Source organism: Meriones unguiculatus, chromosome 11 (genome assembly GCF_030254825.1).
Source record: "Meriones unguiculatus strain TT.TT164.6M chromosome 11, Bangor_MerUng_6.1, whole genome shotgun sequence".
NCBI classification, from domain to species: domain Eukaryota; kingdom Metazoa; phylum Chordata; class Mammalia; order Rodentia; family Muridae; genus Meriones; species Meriones unguiculatus.
In genome coordinates, this window is record NC_083359.1 from 82,627,902 (window position 1) to 82,651,059 (window position 23,158).

A 23,158-nucleotide genomic window follows, 5' to 3' on the forward strand; every position below is an offset into this window, starting at 1 on the left:
CATACTCACCAAAGTCAACCTTAGGCTAAGATAATGATATGGATGATGATAAATGGCAGTTATTGAATTCTAATAAGTAGAAGACTTATATTTGTATTTATGTCTCTATTCTTCTCTCCCTTCCTCCTTCCTTCTCTCCCTTCCTTCCTTCCTTCCTTCCTTCCTTCCTTCCTTCCTTCCTTCCTTCCTTCCTTCCTTCTCCCCCTTCCTTCCTTCCTTCCTTCCTTCCTTCCTTCCTTCCTTCCTTCCTTCCTTCTTTCCTTTCTCTTCTTATAGTACATAATCAAAGTCAACTAACATGCTCAGCGAGAAGCAGTGAAACCACTTTGCACACAGATCTTCTGACTTTTGCCAAGTGTCAAGAATGGTAAGGCAGGATAAAGGTTGGTAGCTGTGGAGCTGAGAGTGCAGAGGCCAGAACATGGAAGCTCTGAATGGACGAGAATGAAACCATAGCCTGTGATATAATCTAATTGTGTGCAGATATTGAGTTTGGCTGTAGATTGGTACTAGGGGTACGTGAGTATGACGATGGATGGGCTGAGAGCTTCTCTAGCAAGGGAAGACAGCCATATGCCAGAGCCATATCGTTGTGACACACAGCAGACAGATCTGTGCTAAAAGAAAAGCCTTATCTCTCTCCTCCAGACTGAGACTACAGCAGAGCAAAGGGCACGTGGTAGGAAACGAGGTGGAACACGGGCAAAGGGAACTGGGGAACTGGAGCATGGGTGATTTTTAGCAGGGTATCCTTTGGGACTTCTGTGACAGTAAAGCGAAATCTTTTCCAAGTTTTACCAGGACAAGTTGGGAACCTCAAGTCAATATAGGAAGGATGAGAAAGCACAAAGGATGATAGCATAGAGAGGAAAGACCCGTAACAATTCCCTCAGGTTTTTTTTTTTTTTTTTTTTTTTGAGTGTGTGACTTTTGCAGAGAAATTATGTTCTGATGACTTTTAGGTACAGCTGAAGGAAACAGAAATGAATAGGGTTGAGTTGGAGATAAGCAGTATTATTTTCAAAGAGAGAAGTATATGTCATTACTCTCTATTTTCTGTCATCCCACTCAGTCTCTGAGAACAAGGCACCACTCCACGCTGTTCTTGGTGACATATGTCAACATCTTACAATTTGTAACTTACTTCCCTCCTCAGGCCTCACTTAGTTAGCTTTAGGTGAGGGAAAGCTCAAGCAAAAAACAAAGGGAAAGATTCACCTAACTTTTGAGTTTAAGAGCTTAGACTTTAGATGGGGGGCAAGGAGGGGGCACAGAAAATACTTGATGAGGGGCAGAGAAGATAGCTCAGTGGATAAAGCTCTTACTATATAAGCTTGAGGACCAGAGTTCAAATCCCTGGAGCCAAAATAAGGGCATGTGTGGTAGTGCAGGTGCCTGTAACAGTGCACTCTAATCCCATGAGGTGGAAGGCAGAAGCTCATGAGCCAGCCAGCTTGGCAGACACAGTGGCAAAGAACAAGAGCTGTGCCTCAAGCAAGTAGAAGGTGAGGAACAACACCCATAGGTGTCCCCTGACCCCTTTATGCTCCGCCAAAACACATGTACCTGCAATCATAACACATGAACATGCACACATGCATGCAAACATGCACACACACACATGCATCACACATGCACAGTGATTAAAAAAAAAGTGTTGGAGGAGTAAGTGGAAGATTTTCCCACACTCAGATGAGGTTAAGATGCCTACACATAGGTAGATTCCTGAGGAAGTGGGGAGCCCTGACCCCAGTGATGAGGGTGGAGATGGGGTTTTGCCAAACCTGAAGTGTGTTGTAAGATGTATGATTGGGAGGTGGGGGAGTTTCTAGCAGCCTGTTAGGGATTTGCCTCAGCCTTCACACATTTTTCTGTCTCCTCCTGTATCTGTCTGTCTATCTATCTATCTATCTATCTATCTATCTATCTATCTATCTATCTATCTATCTATCTACCTATCTATCTACCTACCTATCTACCTCTCCTCTTTTTCTCTCTCTGATTTAGGTTTGTGCTTTTCAAATTTCTTATAGGTGTACTCCTTTTGAAACACAGACTCTGGGATTCTGCATTTCCTAACAAGTCCAGGGTGAGCAGATGCTTATGATGAATGGACTACACTCATGTACTTGTCATACATTGCCAAGTGCCAGGCACAGACACTGGCTCTTGTAAATCCTACAGCATCACAGAAGAAAATCCTGGTCTCCAATTTGAAAGCGAGGGAACTAAAAGTGAACAAGGTTTATTAGCCTGACTCAATGATTTAGACAAGGATAACAGGGATTGATGATTGGACCCAAGGGAAACTTCTTAAGATAGTGCGTGGAGCCAATATTGAAAGGGCCTTCAAGGTTGAAAAAGCTAACCCAAAACACCTCTGCCACAGTTGCCTAGGGACCGATCTATTCAGACACGTTGGTTGGTTTATGACATGGGTTATTTCAGTCTATCCTCAAAATAAGAACAACATTTAAGAAAAGAGTTTTTGACAAAGAAATTGAGGCTGACGGCTAAACTCCTGCTATCAGAGAGTGGACATATCTGAAGGTGTAGCTGAGAAATCATATTATTTTGGCACAATTTTTATGATTTCCAGATGTCAGTCTATTTGTGCTACTGCAGGGATATCGTAGAATGTGTGTGTGTGTGTGTGTGTGTGTGTGTGTGTGTGTTTGTGCGTGTGTGTGTGTGTCAAAGGGAGAGTGGCAGCCTGCTCACAGTGATTGTGGTCTCTCCCTGCTACCTTGCAGATGGGCTTCCGCACAATGTCCTCATGTGGCCGAGAGAAACAGAAGTTTTGTAGCAGTTTCTCATAAGGCAATAAACCCCATCAGAGTAGGGTCCTGTCTGCTTTCTCTGATTACTTCTCTAAATCTCATCTCTGCTTACAACCATACTGGAGATAAGTGCTTCCAGGAAGCTTCCTTAGCTATTGGGTGGTTTGGTACAACAAAATCAGTAAGCCCTAATTACCTAGTTAAAATACTACGGTGGTGACGTCAGTCTGAGAGTCTGGCTCTGTGCGTTAACAATACAGTTTCTAACAACCATACGGTGTTCCTGAGAGGACTGAATGAAGCAAGGGCCCTGTGCTTGGCATGTAGAAGTTGCAGCATAAATGTAAGGGGTGTTTTCACACACCGAACGTTTTAGGGAAAGGAAGGGACCAAAGTAACAGGAAGATGTATTCTCTCTTATTAGGTCAAAGGTGTGTGCATCCGACATGATGATATTGACCTACATCTATTGCTTGTTTATTGAGTACTCAGGTCAGACACAGACCTTGTCTTTTGATTTGAAAAGATCAATAACATTATACATAGTTTAAAAACCAGGCTCCACAGTGAACAGATCTAAATTCAGGTCTCAGCTCTATTATGTATTTATTATCTGAGAGAAAAGGAGTACTTTCTATAGAATGATTGTTGGGCAATAGAGAGATGTTTGAGACAGGACAACAAGCATGCCTAAAGGCTCAGAGCGAATACGGCAATGCCTGCTTCCTGGTCAGTTATGGACACAGGTACATCTACGCCGTGGTTTCTCATCTTCAGCATTGGTCACGCTTTATGCTGATAATCCTTCAGTGTGTGTGTGTGTGTGTGTGTGTGTTCCTTGTGGCATTTCAGCAGCATCCCAAACCAACTTTCGTACTAGTAATGTTTTATGTTTAGTCTCAATGACCAAACTGCCTTAAATTCTAGCCAATTATCTCTTGTTGATAAATCTACCTTCTAGTGTCTATTAGCTTTCTGATGAACTCAGCATAGATTTCCTTTTGTAATTACTGCACTTAAAGAAAGTTATATTTTTGAAGTTCTTATTTTGGTGACATTGTGACTATATAGAATTGCTAAGACTCATTTATTATATGTCTCAAATAGATGCATTTATTGTACATAATTATATTTAAGTCTGATAAAGTTTCTTAAAAATGTATGTATTATTGGTTAATATACTCATATTTTTATATTCTCTTGGCATTGCACACATATTTTGGATACATAGTTTAAAATATAATTTTGTGGGCACTAAACTTTTTTAGCTAAATTCCTACAACTGTTTTGTACTACTGAGTTTTATAAGGTATCATCATACCCTAAAATAACTGCCAGTGGTCGATTCAAGCCTTAAAAAGAAGCACCAACTAATGCGAAGAACTAAAAGGAAAATCAGCCCCTGAAGAAAAGGGACTAGCGGTTCTGAAACCCAAGCGGAGCATCATCGTGTGAGTTCACATTTGCATTTGGACTGATCTGTACGACCGGTTTCAATGAGCAATATACACCGAAAGTGTGTTAACCTCAAGTTGAAGATCAAAGTCCAGCAACCAGGAGGCTTCTGTGTTTAATGGTGCCATTTTCAATACTGTTCTTTTATGCTCCTGTAAGTACTGCACTTCAGGTCTACAAGCAAGACACTCCAATTAATGTGGCAACTCTACCGAAAGCTTATCCTGGTCTTGTGGGAATTCAGTACAGCACCCCTGACCTCAGAGATGTACAACAGCATGGAGAATACAGAAATAATTTCAGGAAGCTGTACAGAGTGTCACCAAAGCTCTCTACATAGGCTGAAAACACATGTGTTCCCCTCGGGGCCCTGAGAACAGTTCTTACCACGGAGGTATAAAGCTGAAAGAGACCTCCGTTTGCTTCTAGGGAGACTCACCAATCTGGCTCTGAAGAAATCTTTCAGAAATACTGTTTATCACACTCTATTCCAGGTATGCTGGCTCAGAATTTTAGGTATGGAGTGGGGGATATAAATCTTCCAAAAGCTCTTCTAATGATGCTGGTGATCAATGCCTTGGGGAACCACAGGTGCTGCCAACCCTCTACTCAAACCCTGAGTTCCCTCAGCAGTATTTTCCCAAAGTTTTTGTTTGCAAGGTTTGTTAAGGCAGTATGTGCTCTTGAGTGCAGGTGCCCTTGAAGGTCAGAAGAGGGTGTTGGATTCCCTGGAGCTGGAGTTACAAGTACTGTGAGCTGCTGGAGGTGTGCTGAGAGCCAAACTTGAGTCCTACGGAAGAATGGGAAGCACTCTTGACTGCTGAGCTATCTCTCCAGTCCCTTTCTTTAAGGATTTTTGTTTAGCTCATTCTTCAAGGCCACTACCTCACAAGGCAACATTCTTGGTGAAGTGTGTAGGGTTTTAGTGGGGAGAGATGAAAGACAAAGGTATCTGAGGCAGAGTGGATATCAGAAACAGAAAAAGAGGGAGGTAAGCTTGGAGAGGAAACTTAGTGACTAAATGGGAAGGTAGAGAAATTCAGCTCTTTGGCTTTCAAATTTTGGTGCATGTGTGTGCATACTTGTGTTTGTGTGTGCGTGTGTGTTTGAACATACCTGAACTCAGGTCTTCAGACTTGTTACTTGCTGAGTCATCTCCCAGCCCAAAGGATTTCAACTCTTCATATGATTCTGATCTCACTGAGCAAAAGAAATAAATGGTTTGGGAACCAAAGAGAATGGAAGTAGAGTCAGGGGCTGAAAGTTTAACCTAGGAGTTCCACTGAGAAGGAATACAGATTTGGGTCAAAAGCAGTAGGAATGGAAACTTGAAGACAACATGAGCCTTGGAGCTATACTTTGGGGACAGAGAGCCCTGTAAACTTTGACTAATCAAGGGTAAAGAAAAGTCGGTGTTAATTCTGAGACTCAGAGCTTTCTGGGCAGCCATATCAGGACACTGGGATCTGTAGCAGGTTGAAAATACAGAGGGCAAACCTAGTAACTTAAAAAATTCATTTTATTCCATCACTCCCTGCTAATCCTGCTCAATAACTCAAGACATTTTGTTATAACTCCCTGTGAGTGTTCGAAATATTTGGTGCATGAAGAGCTACTGTATCTACTAGTCTCCTTAACTTGGTTTATAATCTTATTACTTCTCACTTAACTAATTGCAAGCCCAAGGACAGCCCTAGCTCGCACTGCTGTCTTTGTGTGACTTAGAACAAGGCGCTGTCTGTGCATTCATGAATTAGGAAAAACAGCATTAACCTGCGTGGATGCAGCCAGTCAGGGTTGGAGAAATAGAATATACCGTTGTAGGAAGATGAAAGCTGAAGGGCTTGGGGGCTGAGCAGAGGAGGCACAGAGCATGCTTACATTTTTAGTTGGCACAGAACACCATATGAATGTCTCTCAGGTGGGTCACCTTGATCCCACCCGACCATTTCATTTGGACTTATCCAGAGTTCTAGAAAAAAGCAAAACAAACAAACAAAACAAACAAACAAACAAACAGCAGCAAAACAAAAATGTAACCGCATCATCTTTTACTTCAAAGCTGTCAGGTTTCCCCAGCTCCTTTGAGGATCATCTGAAACCCTTGCCATGTAACAGAATTTATTTCAGGAAAGCTTCCCTGGCGTCCACCAGCCACCAGCCACGCCTTCAGCTGTAGCTCCCGGAATGTACGGGACACTAGCAAGATTTACCCAGAGTGTACAGCCCGCCCCTGCCCCACTGCCTGTCCCTATTTCCTTTGACGACAAGACTTATCCAACTTATCTTTTGGAGGCTATCCCCTTCTTAAAGGCCAGTGTAGAACAGTACCCTCTGCCTGCATCCTTTCCCCGGCGCTGACATCATGCAGGCTGTGTCTGTCCTTTCTTCCCATCTGTGACTGTCCTTGAGGATGTGTTTACTCATGTGTGTTTTCCCCCAGCACCAGGAGTTAGGCACCTGGTCCCAGCATACTGAGTGGAAAATGAGATGCACACAGATATTTCAAATGAACAAACAAACAAATGAAACACCCCCAATACCAAAAACCCCAAAACAACAACAAAATCCCCCAAACCAGAAAAGCCCCCAAAAGTTTCACTACTTTCTGAACAAGAGATCTTCTGTCATCTTTTGAAGTATTTTTATTTTCCACACTTCTCTGTAACTTTGTCTATTCCGGTAGGAGGTTAATGTATATGAGAAGTAACTGCTTTGGTTTATTTTACTTTCTGGGTTGCCACTCAAAGCTAGTTTATTCTGGCCAACATGTTTACTTCTGTAAGGTGATTTAATACACGGAGTTAGTAATTCAACTGATTTCCTTACAAACATTTCAACCACATTTTATTAGAAAGTATTGTCAAGATGGAGGACCCTGCTCATCTGCCCAGGACTGAAATGCCACCAATGATGTCACGGACAGTGTTGTTATCAGTGGTGTTCAAATGCTAGAAGAGTCCAATGATGCACTTTGAGACACTCACATAGTCTATCAAAGATCTCACCTAGAATTTGCAACTTATTTTCTAAATCTGTGTGTGTGTGTGTGTGTGTGTGTGTGTGTGTGTGTTTTCCCTTCCACAAGGGCCATGAGAGAATGCGGACAATAAAAAAAGAAACGTGTAAGATACTTCCTAGGCTTGTGCACAGAGGTGTTTGTTTATTTTTGTGTCCCTTTAGCAGTCATTTAAGATATTCTGAAGTCTTGGGGGAGATGATTCAATCAGTAAAGCACTTGCCATGCAAACATGAGGTTCTCAGTTTGACCCACAGCATCTACGTTAAAAGCTGGTCACGGTGGAGCATGCTTAGTCCCAGCACTGGGGAGAGACCTTTCCTCACAAACTAAGTTGGAGAGGAACTGGAGAAGACACCTGACGTCTGCAGCCACTACATGCACAGGTGTGCAAATGGCTGCACACACACACACACACACACACACACACCAACACACGTGCAGGCGTGAACACACACCTCTAACCAGACTTTTCCCTGTGGATTTCAACATGAATGAACTTTATACCTTTTCAGCTTGTCTCTAGTTTCTATTAGAGTTTTGGGCTCCCCCACCCCCATCTCTTTCAGTCTTCTTTTTTCAATAGATGAGTAAAAAGTTACTGTGGATTATGCAAGGTGGGGAGTTACACACTGATTTTTCTTTCACCTTTTGTCTTTATTCCCTGTGCCTCACTCAGGCTTTCCTGGGGGACTTGCCGCTGCGGAGTTGCTTATGTGGAATTTTATGTCTGGCCTTAAACCTCTGGTGTATGCCCTAGGTTCCAATATGGTCTCCAAATACAAAACCTCATTAGTATAATGCAGGCATCGATTTCATTAAGCTGTTGAATGCTGTGGCAATGTACTTTCCATTTCCTGCAGCTTGTTTTTCTTTTTCCTATGCCTCATATCCATGATTTTTTTAAAAATTGGGACAAATTTGAAGTTTCAGGTCAGGCATGGTGGCACACACCTTTAATCCCAGTGCTCAGGAGACAAGACAAGTGGATCTCTGGGAGTTCAAGACCAGCCTCATCTACAAAGTCCAGGACAGCCAAGGCTATCCAGAGAAACCCTGTCTCCAAGAACAAAAATCAACAACAACAACAACAACAACAACAAAATTGAAGGTTCATGTTTCTTCTTATATATCTAGCATTCAGAATATTTTTTTCTCTTACTTCTTTCTTTAAATATCTGTTGAAGACTCCATGAGAAAACATGGGAAGTGCTTTCCCATAAAGCAGAGAGAGAATTATGTTCAGTATCCCTATGTTCTTTTTTTACATAGCATTGACTTCATATCACATGCTCAATGCATATTTTGCCATCTTGGACCTGACATTACAATTTCACATTTACTTAATTTCATTGTGCATTTCAGTGAGAAAGGATAAGCAGTGAGCAGTTGGCTATTGGAAGGCTGTGTTTGTAAAACTTTCTTTTTATGTGTGGGTGTTCTGCATGTATGCACACCACCTGCATGCCTGGTGCCCACAGAGGTCAGAAAAGGGCACCCGATCTCCCGGAATTAGAATTACGGATGCTTGTGAGGCACCATGTAGAGAGCAGGGGCTCCAACTCCAGTGCTCTTAGCCCCTGGGTCATCTCTCCAGCCTTGGGAAGAGATCTTTACTTAGCAGGCTCTGAGTCCAGCCGACTGTCACCTCAAAGAAAATGACAACCCTCAAAGGTTACTTGAATTACTCATGCAGAAATTATGTGTGGGGGAAAAATATAAAGTGGATAGAAATATAAAGGGGGGTTGATGGGGACAGAATTTTCTTCTGCTTCTTTTCTGGTATTCAGAAAATTGATTATGTGTTTACTGAATCTTCTTGAAATGAGTAAGTGTGATGTTTGCAAGGCTGTTTAACACAGTGTCTGACCCATAGCAGTTGCTCAATAAGTAGTAAGTAGTTTATTTGCTTTAATGCGATGTATTGTGTAACTATAAGACCCCTTCTTTACATCTACATGCATAATCCACTATCCTATTTTCTTCCTTGTCCTTTTCATCTCAAGAATGACCTTGCGTGCATTTTATTCTCAATCTGTAAAATGGGCTGGGAGATTAATTGGGTAATAGAAAAAAGGGTGTTGGGCAACATTTTCCTCAAATCTCTTCTACGGTTTAAGACATCTTGAGGGATTGGAAAATAGGCTGCTAAAAAAAAAAAAGTAAGAAATGATGATCTTTATCTTTACCAAATCAATAAAAAAAAAAAAAAGCTTAAGAGCACACGTTTGTGACTGTCATTTTGAAGCCACTCAATTCATAACTGGGATGCCGCAAAAACAACTCCCTCTTAGCCCAGAGGGAAACAAAGAGAGAAAGAAAGAAAGTAAAGGGGAAATTCAGATTAGTCACATAGAAGTTCCCCCGCCTGCAAAATCTGCAGTTAAAACTGAGAGAGTCTGCCCTGCTCCTTCAATTGCCTTTTGTCTCGGGTTCTGGGACCTTTATCTACCTTCTGACCTACAAGCTGGCTTTGCCCTTATCTCCTTCTTTGTGGTAAAGACCAATCTTTCCCAGGTTCCTCTTTGCCACAGCTGCATCTTCTCTGTACCCAGACCGTGAAGATGGAAGTGCTGGGGGTTCAACCCCTGGATGAAAATCTGGAAAGCGGATCAAGGCCAGGATTTCAGTGGAAGAAGTTATTGCTGGTGGTCTCTGGGATTCAGGGGGCTGGGCTGCTCCTCTGCCTCATCTACATCTGCATGCACCTCTATCCTTCCCCGGTAAGATGCACCTTTGAGGACTGCTTTTCCTCCAGCTCTTGCTGCTGGGCAGTTGCAGCAGCTGCAGTCATCTGGAAATAATCTAATGCTAAAACTGTTGAGGCCCCGTCACTGCCAACAAGTGCTTGTACAGGGTGGTCAAGTACCCTTTGGTGTCCCCTTGCCTTCCTATTTCAACGGTGCTAGGGCAGAGTGAAGGGCAGAAGGGCCCTGTTTCTAGATTTTTTTTTTTTTTAAGCAAAAATCCTGGTATATCTTAATGAGATGTCATCCTGGAGTTTTGGGTCACTGGTTTGTCTATCCATCCTGGTCTGATCAAGGAATCAATGGAAAAAAGAGACAACAGACCCGTTTTACTTCCTATTGCATTCATGCATCTGCAGATACTCAAGGACACCTGTTTAAAAAAAAAATCCTGAAGGTTTCAGTACTAAGTCCTTTCCTATCACAGACCTTGCATTTGAAGGGCTGCAGCCTGTGTATGCACATTTGTTCACACATTTGCATCAATGACTTAATCTCATAGTTTTTTTTTTTATTTAATGTTTTTAACTGTTCACTGCAGAAGGTAACTCTGCAGTCTCCTCAGAATTCTTTGTTGAATCTGGACTCATAATTCTTGTTTCCCCACACCAGGAAACTTTTCCCTGGTAGATGGGACAGACAAAACGGAACTTATTTTTAATGGCCGTGTAAGGGATACAGCTACTTCAGATTAACCCAGGATACGGTGAACCGTCCAGGCATATGCCCAGGCTTGTCTCTGTGTACAGGAAATAGTGTTTTGGGTGAATAGAAGCTGGTGGGAGTGTGTGTGTTCATGACTGTTGAAGCATGTACAGCGCTTGTCCCTTGGGCTAGCGAACTACAGAAAGGTAGCTGGTGCGTTGCTCAAGCCTGCTTGGCCAGTTCGAGCCCCTGGTTCTCTTCTCTCCGCTCCACATAGGTCTCTGTGGTGCAGGACTCTGGATGAAAAGCAGGCACTTCGGGGAGAAGAAGGTGCTACGGTAGGACATGGTAGCATGCAGACCGGAATTAGGCTTTTCTGAAAAGAAAGCAAACGAGAGTAACCAAAAATAGACCAGCTGAGCGCATTGAATAGGCCTGGGAGTCTTGAGACTTTTCAAAGAACCGCAGGGCCGTGTGTTTCCTTACTCTGCGGGATGAGGAAGGCCCCACTCAAGGGTAACCAGGCACCCAAGGGCACAAGGAAGAGCCAGAGAGAGCAAAAAGTGAAACGCAGGGCTAAACTCCTGGCGTCTGGGGCCTCCGTGGGCAGTCTCCCCCAGGACACGGTAAGAACAGGGGTCCTTTCTTCAAGTCACCCAGAAACTCTGTGGGCAGAGGTGGGAAATAACGCCAAAGCCACGTTTCCAGGCCCTTGCGGTAAGCAGCAATCTAAGGAGGAATTTGTTTGGGTGGTCTTGGCTCAGAAATGGAATCAAAAGCAGGAGAGGTTCGTTGGACACTGAAGCTGTTTGCTCACGAAATAAGAAGCTTGACTTGGGGGCTTAGCTGTCTAAAATTTTTACACTGTGCTAGGACCTGGGCAGGGAAATGGATCACTGTATCCAGTCACACTTGGAAAGGGGCCGAGAGCAGAGATGTGTAACTATGTGTTTTCCTTGGAGCTGAGTCAAATTGTATTGATGGGGGAGAGATGAGAAGGGGAAGATAATGTCTTTGACAAAGGGGCTGGTCACCTTTGAAAACGCCAGTGTTAGACGTTGTGGTTGGTGCGGAGCAGGTGGTGGGAGATGAGTCAAGGGAACCTCTCCCGGGAGATACAGGCTATCGTGAGGTGTCAGGGGAAACTGAACTGCAGTGCTTACTCTACACCCGAGAAAACTAGGTTTTTCTGTGGCTGGAAAAAGGCATTCTGCAAAGAATCACGTTTATTCCCCTTTCCCATTCTTTCTTAGCTTTTTAACCTTTTAGCCCTTATTCCCTGCATTCAAGATCCGGAAGTTACAGCTTCTAAATCTTACCAGGTAGTCAACTTTCCCTGTAAGTTTATTCAGCAATGATCATCCCTGGGTTAAATTTCATTCACATACATGAAAAGCAGTTTTTTTTTTTTTTTTGTCTTTGAAATGTCCCCAGTCCCCCTCCCGCAAAAGACAGCCCTTACCCACCTTGTGCACAGTTTGGTGTTTTTCATTTGTAACAGGGAATGGTTGTCTGAAATGGACATTGAGGTCTCTTTCAGCTCAGGAACTAATGAGCATGTCATCTCAAAGAATAGGCCTGAGGGCTGAAGGAACAGAAAACGCACATTAGCATATTTTTTTGTGCCTAAGTGTACAGATGTCTTAGCTCTTAAGACTGGCCTGAGAGAGATCATGTACTTGATTTATACTTTCTGTAGTTATTTGAATTACCTATCCTGGGTTCATGAAATACCTTGCTTAGAGCGAGGAAAGACACAAACGCTCTAGAATATCAGTGACTTGCGTTATAAAGCTGAACTCTGCCGCCGCTGCTGCTGACTCACTGCACACTAGGCGTTTCTCTGTGGTACCATTTAAAGTGCCAGGCTTCTAGTCTCACTTGAGGCCTTAGGAGACAATGGCAGAGGGAGAGCTGGCCTAGGAGAAGCTCTTTGTTTTTATTATTTTTTTAATGTGTTCGTGTGGGTGCTTGCTTTTGTCTACACAGCTATATGTGTATGTGCAATTGTGTGTGGAGGACAGAGAACAAACTCAAACGTCCTCCTCGGAAATGCCTCCCACTCTCTTTCAGACAACATCCTCATAGGTCTGGGGTGCACCAGTTAGGCTAGACTGTCTGATGAGTGAAGCCCAGGGGACCTCCTGTCTCTGCTGTCACAGTGCTAGGATTCCAAGTGCACACTTGTATGCCTGGTATTTTAATCTGGCTTCTGGGAGCTGACTTTGAGTTCTCATTTTTTTAGGGAAATACTTTATCATCTGAGCTATTTCCCCAGCTGTCGAGGAGCTGTTGTAAATTATATTTGCATGTTCTGGGGCTGTTGAAGTCTCCCAAGCTCCATGTATGATGACTTTGTAGCGTTAAGGAGTTTTCCTTAGCAAACCCTACCTTCTTGTCCCTTGTGTCTGCTGGGGAAAGCAGAAGTGCTCTCTGTCAAGGAAAGCCAGAACTAGAATTCAGTTTTTTGGTGATGTTTCATATAATAACTTCCAACTTTTTTTATTTTTTCAATACTGGAAAGAGGAATTTGCCTTGAATCTTTGTTTAGAATTAATTGAAATGTAATCTAACCTGTAATCTAGCATGTCTTCTTCTTAAAAAATTATTCAATCATAGATGTAAAAATAACTTCAAATTCAAGTAGAGTTTGATTTTTCTGAGCAACTCTTTGAGAATTAAAAAAGGAAACATCTTGGGTATTGAATTAATTCATTAGAAAGAATTTTGAGACGCTGATGGTGGGTATTGATGAAATGGCCCAGAGATCCTGGGTTGTTTAGTAGATAATTAGCCACAGTATCTCATGGGAAAACAAAGAAGGCAGGTAAATTGCTCATGATCACCTATACAGTTAATTAACTGTCAGGGTAGCCGAGGGAAAAGATAACACACATTAGCTGATGTTAAAGTTAAGAGCGGAGTTTCTTTTTTTTTTTTTTCAATGCAGTTTATTCAGGAACATTGAACAATCCTCGGACCCCGGGGAAAGCCAGCCCACAGCTTAAATAGCCTCTGGGTAGCCAACCCAGGCGTGCCACGGGGGCAATGCAGATAGGTCCACATACATGGAAGCAAGCCAGATCCTCGGCCTTAGCCAAATGTGGAGTTGTTCGTGACAGAGAGCACTCACCATCGGGAAGGTGGAAGGCGGAAACCAGCTCCATCTTTAAGGCATAGCATTCCGCAGCTCTCTACAGTTCCCCCTTTTTGTTTTAGACGCATCAGGCAAGAGTAGAGGTCTGATCTCTGATATTAGAAATAAATTGGGACTTTGTACAGATGTTCATTTAGGTGTCATCCACCCAAAGAGCATCAGACCGTCCGATACCTTTTTCTCAGAGGCGGGACCTGGGGCATCAACCCGCATGCAATCAGACATGCTCTTCTCTGGGTCCAAAGCAGCTGACCCTGAGTGCAGTGCTTAGCCTCGCATCCTGAGCGTATCATTTTAGCTTTTTATGGTATCCAACCATGCTTGGGGAGAATGTCCTGCTTCAATGGCTGTAAAGGCCTGAATGATCATGGCTGCATCACACTGTTGTGAGACTCTAATCTTGCATATATACCACAGGCAAACCAAGGAGACCAACACCAGAAGGCCTGCTAACTGAAGAGCGGAGTTTCTTACATAGACAGGAGGGATGGGGAAGGGTAGGCAGAACAGCAAATCATTCAACATAGCTGAGAGTGAGTGTTCATAGGGAATGAGAGTAGGACATGACGCCGAAGATATGGACAGGCGTGGACGGCAAAGAATCTTGTGAATCATTCTGGGGAATTTGACTGATTCTATCTATGCGAAGGGGGTCAGTTACCAGCACTGATGATTCTCCACATTTTCTTTCCTGCATGGGATCTAAAGATGGGCAATACAGAAATTCACCTAACTTCACCTAGCACTAGGGGGCACCACAGTAAAACTAACCATCCTCTAAAGTCTTTAGGCTGTCTGCTCTCTTTCTCCTTAACCTCTGCTGATCTATGAGGAAACCATCTTCTCTGGAATCAAGTGCTCGAGGACGAGCACTGTTAGGTTTTATTCTTGTTCACACAGTGATGCTCTTTCTAAATGAGCAATTCAGGTACATGTACATTCTGACCCAAGTCTTTTTTATTTTCATTTTTATTTTTTCATAATTTATTCATTATACATCCCTATTGAGGCCCCCTCACTCAACTTCCCCCTCCATCCTTCCTCCCTCTTCCCTCATCCCCTTCCCCTAGTCCACTTAAAGGGGGTAGTTCTCCTCCACTGCCATCTGCCCATAGCTTATCAAGTCTCATCAGGACTGTCTGTCTGATGAGATTCTCTTCCTTTGTGGCCTGGCAAGGACACATTGCCAGAGACAAGTGATCAAAGAGCAGGCAACCGAGTTCATGACAGAGGCAGCTCCCGCTCCCCTTGCTTGGGAACCCACATGGAGACTGAGCTGCCAATCGACTACTTCTGAGCAAGGGATCTAGGTCCTCTCCATGCATGGTCCTTGGTTGATGCATCAGTCTCTGCGGTCTTTAAAATAGGATAGCGTAGTGTGAATTATGCTGAAAAACATTACATATAAATCCACATATAGGCACTAATACAGGCCTGACCCATGGATACGATCTTCCTGTTTATCTTGGTTGACTATTGCCCCAGCTACGACCACTGAGCAGACCCAGTCTTTCCAAGGGGCTAACAACTCAGCCTTGGGTATTCTTTTCCTTTTGGTGACAGTTACCCTACACTCTCAAAGAGCATGCCAGTTTCTTCCCATATCAGGGGTTTTGTGTTTCGGGAAAACAAGCACTAACCCTTTGTGATCATGTGAGTCAGAGGAGCCACAGGTAGTGTTGTTATGGCTTCAAGTGAAATGAAAACCTTGACAACCAAGCCCGGAGTTGTGATGTGGCATGCTTCTCTCTCCATGGTCGTTAGTGAAATCAACAGAAGAGTTAGTTTGAAGTTGGAATCTCTAACGTCCTGTGCTTTGCTAGTTTTGATACTTTTCAAATGAGGGAGTGAAAATATTCCTCGGAAATGCAGATAGTCATCTCAGACTTCAGGGATAAGTGTTTGAGGTGTGACAGAGAGACATGAACCAGGAGCCAGAAGGCCACCTTACTCCAGGCTTTTGGCTCCGTGATCCTGAATAAATTCCCTGTGTGTCGGTTTAACACTTCTGAGATTAGGACTTGGTCAGGAGGATCACACATTTGAGTACTGAGCTTTGTAAATGCCAAGATTATTGTTGCCATTCATGGGCATATTTATATAGCCACACTGGGGTATAATTTTTGCTTTGGGGGGTGTGTGTGTGTGTGTGTGTGTGTGTGTGTGTGTGAAAGAGAGAGAGAGAGAGAGGGAGAGAGAGAGAGAGAGATGCAGACATTCAGCTACGCCTCTTAACAAGACAAGCATACCATGTTGGATTAATCATAGCTTCTCTATAGCTTTGATTTCTGTGTTGTAAACTTGGGAATTAAAATAATCCATCTTGGAAAGAGTTCTGTTTTTCTTTTTCTTTTTTTTTTAACATAGCTTTCTTATTAGGAGTTGTTTGTGGCTGCAGTAGAGAGTAAAAGAAGACAGAAGGGGAAAACTTATGAAGTCATGAAGTGTTTTTAGATTTATTGTCCTGTTAAGAATGTTTCAAAAATCTAAACGTTAGGGTTGAAGAGGTGGCTTAGTGCCTAAGATTGCTAACTGCTGGTCCGAGGACATGGTTTGGTTCCAGTCGCCCATATCAAATGGCTCCCAGCCACCTGTAACTCCAGTTTCAGGGGATCAGACACCTTCCTCTGGCCTCCAAGGCCACACGCATGCACGTGGTACACAAAGGCTCAGGCAGGCATATGTACTTACAAATAAACAAATACGTTAATATTTGTTTTAAATCTAAAATTTCAGGATTAAAACACACGGACTAAGCTGTTCCCATTTCCATTGGCTTTCATTCATGTATTCCATTCTCCAGAGGCCTGAATGTTGAGCAGCAGGAAATTATATCCACAAGAAACTCGTGGTCTGCCTCACAATATTAGAAACAAAGATGACTTGAGTGGCTGATTTCTCTTTAGGAGATCTTTCATTCTGCAATGACCCATAGGTGGGCTAATTCATACATATTTCTTTGTATTTGGTAACATTTTAAAGTATTTCCATGGACTAACAAGGAGAGAAAAAAGAGAGTCTCACTTTAATTATGTCCATACTGTTTAATAAACATTATGGATCAAAGTGTAGAAATTGAGAGCTTTGGTGAGTTTGAGTAACGTACACTGAAGGCTGGTCTTCCCTGCAGACAGGAAGAGCATGGGCCTGGAATCTAGATAAGTAGTCAGGCAAAGATCCTAATAGTGTAAGTTGTAAGTTTCTATTATAGATTAAAAAGAAGCATCAGCATAGTCGGCAAGTGAGGAAAATATGCCTTTCTGCATTATAAAATAAATTGTAGAACACGTTGAATGATGCGACCCATGATCAAGTCCCTCAATTTGGCATAACTTTTTCCTACTTGGGGTTCCTCCTCTTTACTGTGTCCTTAGAAGGAGGTGCACGTGACATGGCTGTGCTATTCTGCACTGGGGAAATCTGAAGTGAGTGGCTTGACTTGTTTTGCACAGAAAGCTCAGGGCTGGGAATGAAGGTGAGGTCAAAGTCCTAATCTTGCCTCTTTCTGTTACACTTGGCCATGATTTCAAAACTCTGCACTTAAAGATTGTTCATGACTGTTTGTTTTAAACTTTGACTTTCCTGTCTGACATTAGTTACTTTTGAAGAAAGACTGGAGGATGTGTGCTCTGTCGCAGAAGAAAGAAAGATTTACAACTACTTACACTAACATAGATATCATGGTTAATGCAGCTTTAACAATTACGTAATACTGTACAGGGAACTTTCAGAAAACAAACCATGGCCTGCAGAAGGTGTTCTAATAGAGAGGGAAGCCAGTCTGCATTCATTTCCCAAATCCTCCTCCTCTTCTTTTTAAACAGGAAGCAGATTGTACTGTATACTCTTTTAGGTCTTTCTAGTTCTGTTCGACACCAATTCAAGTAATTAGTGTGGTGATACGTTGGTTTCTAAACTACCTGTAAAAACGTATTGAACTGTCCAGTGTTTTCTGGGTAGCTTGAAACAACAGGAATGGAATCTTCAGTCCTGAAGGCTGGAGATGACAGAAAGGTCACACCCTCACTGAATGCTCTAAGCAGGAATTATTCCTTCTTTCTCTCTAGTTTTGGGTGGTTATCAAAAATCCTCAGGTTCTTTGGTTTCACACCTGCCACTGGTTTCACACTACACACATCACATGGCTACTTCTTGTCTCTATGGAGCGCCTCTCTCTCTCTTTTTTTTGAAGAACACTAGTCGTATTGGATTTAGGACCTACCCTAATCCTGCTGATGTCATTTTTGACTATTTATATTTGTGAAAACTCTGTGTATGTCCACTTCCAAATAAGGACACAGTCTGAGTTTTAGACATGCACACATTTGAAGGGCATGCTGTTAAACCCACTGAAACCGTTTATTCATTTTTTTTTTTTTTTTTTTTAATTAGTGCTCATGGTGCATCGGTTTCCTGTCAGGCACTTAGGACAAAATGGAGAGCAAGACAGATAATGCTCTTCCTTGATCTGATAGTGTTTATAATCCAGTGGGAAAAGAAGGCAGTTAAGTGACAGTAGCCAGGCCATATGACAAGCACCCAGCAGCCAAGCATGGCAGATATACTTAGTAAGGAATTTCACAGACTTGCCTTGCTTTCAGTTGGGATTCTTGAAAAGCTTCAGTTTAAAATACTATTGTCATCACTGTCACCACCATTATTCTCCCAGTGCTACGATCTGGTGATTTTACCCTTCACCAACCTCATTTACCCCTCAGAGCACATGCTGAGAGTTCAGCCTCATGCAAATGAGCTTAGGAGCCTTGATGCACTAGGCAAAACTTTGAGTTCATTAATTTCCAGAGAAAATTCTCCTGCTAGGGAGGAGGAGGTGTGCTGCTCTTCCTGCATCAGATAAGGCCTGTGTTAATATCTGTGGTCACATAATGTTTGGGGATTACTCTTTGGAATTCTATGACGTGATCTGATGAACTTCTGCAATGGAGTTTTTTTATTAGGCACTGCAGTGAAGTCATTTTAACTGAGGTTGGCCATCGAGATGAGAGTAATAAAAGGCCACAAAGGGAAAGAACTTGTTCTAGACTCATTACAGAAGCCAGAAAATCCCTACTGCTGGTCTGATGCCCAGTCCACTCTACTAGGTTGGCTTCTTAAAGCAGTGGTACCTTCCTATATCATACATGAGAATACAAAGGGTTACTTCAGAAGAAGACACAAATGGTAGGACTGTTGCTGCTTTCCTTATACTCGGAGATTTCAACAACCACGACTGGACCTAGGCCAGCAGCTATACAGCCACATAAAAGCTGAGACTGTCTCTTTTAACACTGTACACTGCCCATGGTTGTTGAAATTGGCCATCTCAGCTCAGCAAATAATTACTGAGTGCCATTATATTTGAAACCTGGCAGGAAAGTATGGCGTTACAGTGGATACATTGTAAACGTATTTTTCCAGTTGCTTAGACACTAAAACCAGTGCAAGAATATTTTAGTGGATAATTTCTTAATCATGGAGGGGAGGAAGGGAGAAACGTTTTGGTAGATCTCTCTGTTAGTGTTATTGAAGGAATTCTCCAACTAATTTGGAGTGGGAAATCCAAGTACAAGACCACAAAGAAGTTATGTGTTAGGTCAGTCTTACGCTTTTTCCCCTGTTTGAGTGTTCAGGTTGCATGCATACTGCTGGCTGCTTTGTTGTTGTTGTTTGTTTGTTTGATTTTTGTTTTTGTTGTTGTTGTTTTGTTTAATGCCTGAGGTTACTCTTAGAAACCAGAGACAAAGGAACAGAGTCCATGATCCCTGGGGTAGCGAGTGGTGAGTTTCTCTAGGGAGCCACAAACAACCATCACTAAAGAGTGTGACAGGAAGAGTGGGGACGGTTAAAGGAGGAGCACACTGTGCAGCAGTAAGAAGACAAAGCTGGGGGAAGGAAAGGTCACATGCTGTCAGAGGTATTCAGGGTGAAGGTGGAGAAGGTGCTGGAAGAGAATTAATGTAGCTTCTCCTTGGGTTTACAAAAATCTCTATAAATCTTTTTTTTTTTTTTTTAAGCATGGTTTTCAAAGTCACTGGCTTTGTCTCTAAGAGAATGTAACTTTTAAGTTAAGTTTTTATTAACATTGAAGCCTTCTTGGCCAAGTTTTTTGCCTATTCCTATTCCCAGTCCTTTTCTTAAACAAAGTTCTGAGGTTTTTGTTTTTGTTTTTTTTTTTTTGTTTTTGTTTTGTTTTGTTTTTGTTTTCATTGGTTCTTTCTGGTTTTTTGTTTTGTTTTCATCAGAAGCAGAGTCTATCCTTTGCAACAGGCTGCTTCCATGAACTACACAATAAATTCTCAAATGAGGAAAGCTAACTTCCCAGTCCACTTCAGTTTTGAGACACAGCCTAAGAATTTATCAGGCTGTGCTTTCATGGCCTCTCAGATCTCTGATGGTAGAAGATCTAGGTAGGGACAGCAACTCTGTCACAGTGGAGGTGACATGGTGCACTAAGGGGACACTGTCACGGATATTCACCAGTCTCCTCAAGTGACTCACACCTCATTCATGGGCTCCCTCGAGAGATTCGCATTGTGCCCCGGGACTGAGGAATAGCAGGCAGGCTCCATATATGACTGCAGAGCCTACTTCCTGGTTTCAGATCTGATGAGTAACATTTGCTCCTGGCACAGATACCCTCCTTATAGACAAAATGCCAGATGACTATAAGGTCAAGAACATTATGTCACATCCCGCTGAGTCAGAGCCAGAGGCTGACACTCTCCAAAGATTATCTCTTAAAACGTTATCCTTGGAGACATGATACGAACAGCTGGGAAAGGACCAGACATTGGATTCTTTCTTCTGGTATTGAACAGCCCAGGAAGGTATCTAATTCCAGCTTTTCTGTGCACTCACTTTGAGCTTGTCAGTGGGCCTGCTAACCCTCCACAGGGGCACCCATCCAGAGCCCACGAGATGATGCTTTCAGTGGGACCCACACTGAGAACCTACAGGCCTGTCTGAGAAGTTCTTTTTGGAGAACTTCTGGGCATATATATATTTTAAATTTATTTTTTTATTTATTGCAATTTAACTTCTGGGTGTTTTAAAAACCGAGTATTTTTAGCAGTTATCTCTAAATTAAAATTTTTTATTTCCTTGATAATGATGAAAACAGTTCAAATCAGTCTTGTACTCCAGATAAGTGCTTCCGGATCAACTATTTATTCTTTTTTTTTTCAATGCAGTTTATTCAGGAACCTTGAACAATCATCTGACCCTGGGGAAAGCCAGCCCACAGCTTAAATAGCCTCTGGGTAGCCAACCCCAGTGTGCCACGTGGGCAATGCAGATAGGTCCACATACATGGAAGCAAGCCAGATCCTCAGCCTTAGCCAAATGTGGAGTTGTTTGTGACAGAGAGCACTCCTGGTGTTGGTCTCCTTGGTTTGCCTGTGGTATATATGCAAGATTAGAGTCTTACAACAGCGTAATGCAGCCATGACCATTCAGGCCTTTACAGCCATTGAAGCAGGACAGTCTCCCCAAGCATGGGAGCTAAAATGTTACGCTCAGGATGCGAGGCTAAGCACTGCACTCTGGGTTAGCCGCTTTCGACCCAGAGAAGAGCAAGTCTGATTGCATGCGGATTGATGCCCCAGGTCCCGCCTCTGAGAAAAAGGTATCGGACGGGTCTGATGCTCTTTGGGTGGATGACACCTAAATGAACATCGGTACAAAGTCCCAATTTATTTCTAATATCAGAGATCAGACCTCTACTCTTGCCTGATGCATCTAAAACGAAAAGGGGGAACTGTAGAGAGCTGCGTAATGCCGCGCCTTAAAGATGGAGCTGGTTTCTGCCTTCCACCTTCCCGATGGTGAGGAACTATTTATTCTTAAGGTCTCCTGGAATCAAGGGAGGAGTGGTCACTGTAACCTGAACTCTGTACTTTACTCCGTAACAAGTTCCAAGCAGCACTGATTCTCGTTTTCCTCTTTATAATTTCTCATTTCTACAGGAAGTTGTTATGTGTGGTAGGGTGGTTTTAAGCAGAGGCAAAAGCGATGGACTGCAGCAAGATTATCCCAGGGCATTGCACTATTAGAATTTTTTTTTATTTCCGCTTTCCTTAAATCCATAAAGAATGCCTCATTTATAGGTGTTTCTTTTGGCTAATTGTAGTCTTTTGTGATCTGAGTCTTCACTCTTTCAAAACCTAGATCCTGGTGCTTTCTCCTTGTGCAACGAAACCATGAGGTAATTTTTGTTTTTATTTTCTGGAACTCTATGCAATACATTAACTTGTTGCTGGTTCCTAACGATTTCATGTAGACAGATAACTTTTATGAATAAAACACAAGTTTTTCAAAACCAAGGAGTATGTTCTACCTTTGTGATCACAGAGTTGAGTATAATGGCTGTCACATAGCAATGTTCATTTTTAGTTTTAAAGTATTTTAATATTTTTTTTAATCAAATTGTTAACAGCATACAAAGTGAAGAGTTTCAATGCTAAATTTTTTATATATTTGTATTATTATACTCTGTTCTTATTTACCCTACTCACAGACTTTCCCATCAACCATCCCCACCTTTTTCTGGTTCTGTTCCTACTCCCAAATGATCCTACCTTCCATTCTCATATCAATATATATTCCTTCACTGTTTCATGTCCTTCTTCTTTTTCTATTAGTCTCTTTTTTCCCCACACGGTCCTTTTTCTATTTTTTATGAGCTACACATAAATAGAGATTCCACATTATCAGAGAAAGTATGCAGTATTTTTTTTCCTCTGGATCTGGGTTATTTCATTAAATATAAATGACAGATGAATTGCTAATGAAAAAGTAGCACATGTATAGAATAAAATTTTATTCGGGTTTAAAGAAAGCAAATGTATGCTGTTTTCAGAATGGATATGATCTGACATCATTATGTCAAGCAATGCTTAAGAACTTGCTACTGCTTCTAGACAAATCATCACATAATATGATAATCATATCATTCTTCAACTATTGAATAGCTTTCAGGGAGTAGCAAGCATTTCTCGAGTACCAGTTTTTCCCCCACAGGGCTTACTGAAAAGTCTTCAGAAGTTAACAGGTTAGCACCATGAACCCTGGATTCTTGTAGGAATGTGGGCTACTGGCTCCAGCCACACTTTTTATTTCTTTCTTTAGAACAGACACTCTCCATGTAGCACTGACTGGCTTGGAACTCCCCACATGGACCGGGCTGACCTTGAATTCATAAGAGCCACCTGACTCATCCTCTCTCATCTTTTAAAGGCATGCACCACTGTGCCTGATAATTCAGACCTTTAGGGTCAGGGCTTTGTGAGTGAGTTGGACATTTCTACTTTCGTTTTTTACAAATTTCCTAGGAGTCTCTAATGCATCTTAGCATTGA

At 42.4% G+C, this 23,158-nt stretch overlaps 1 protein-coding gene across 16 annotated transcripts in view; it reads left to right on the forward strand.

The window, feature by feature from the left end:
- Tnfsf4 (TNF superfamily member 4) overlaps positions 1 to 23,158 on the forward strand; it is a 142,863-nt gene that overhangs the window by 110,229 nt on the left and 9,476 nt on the right. For 9 of the 16 annotated variants that reach the window (XM_060364556.1, XM_060364559.1, XM_060364562.1 and 6 more), the window contains 2 exons: positions 8,182 to 8,365; positions 9,810 to 9,977. In XM_060364556.1, the coding sequence (XP_060220539.1) occupies positions 8,182 to 8,365; positions 9,810 to 9,977 (352 nt within the window). Of the gene's footprint in view, positions 1 to 928; positions 4,730 to 8,181; positions 8,366 to 9,756; positions 9,978 to 23,158 lie in introns of those variants that run through there. The other 7 variants (XM_060364563.1, XM_060364561.1, XM_060364564.1 and 4 more) reach the window with 6 other exon arrangements.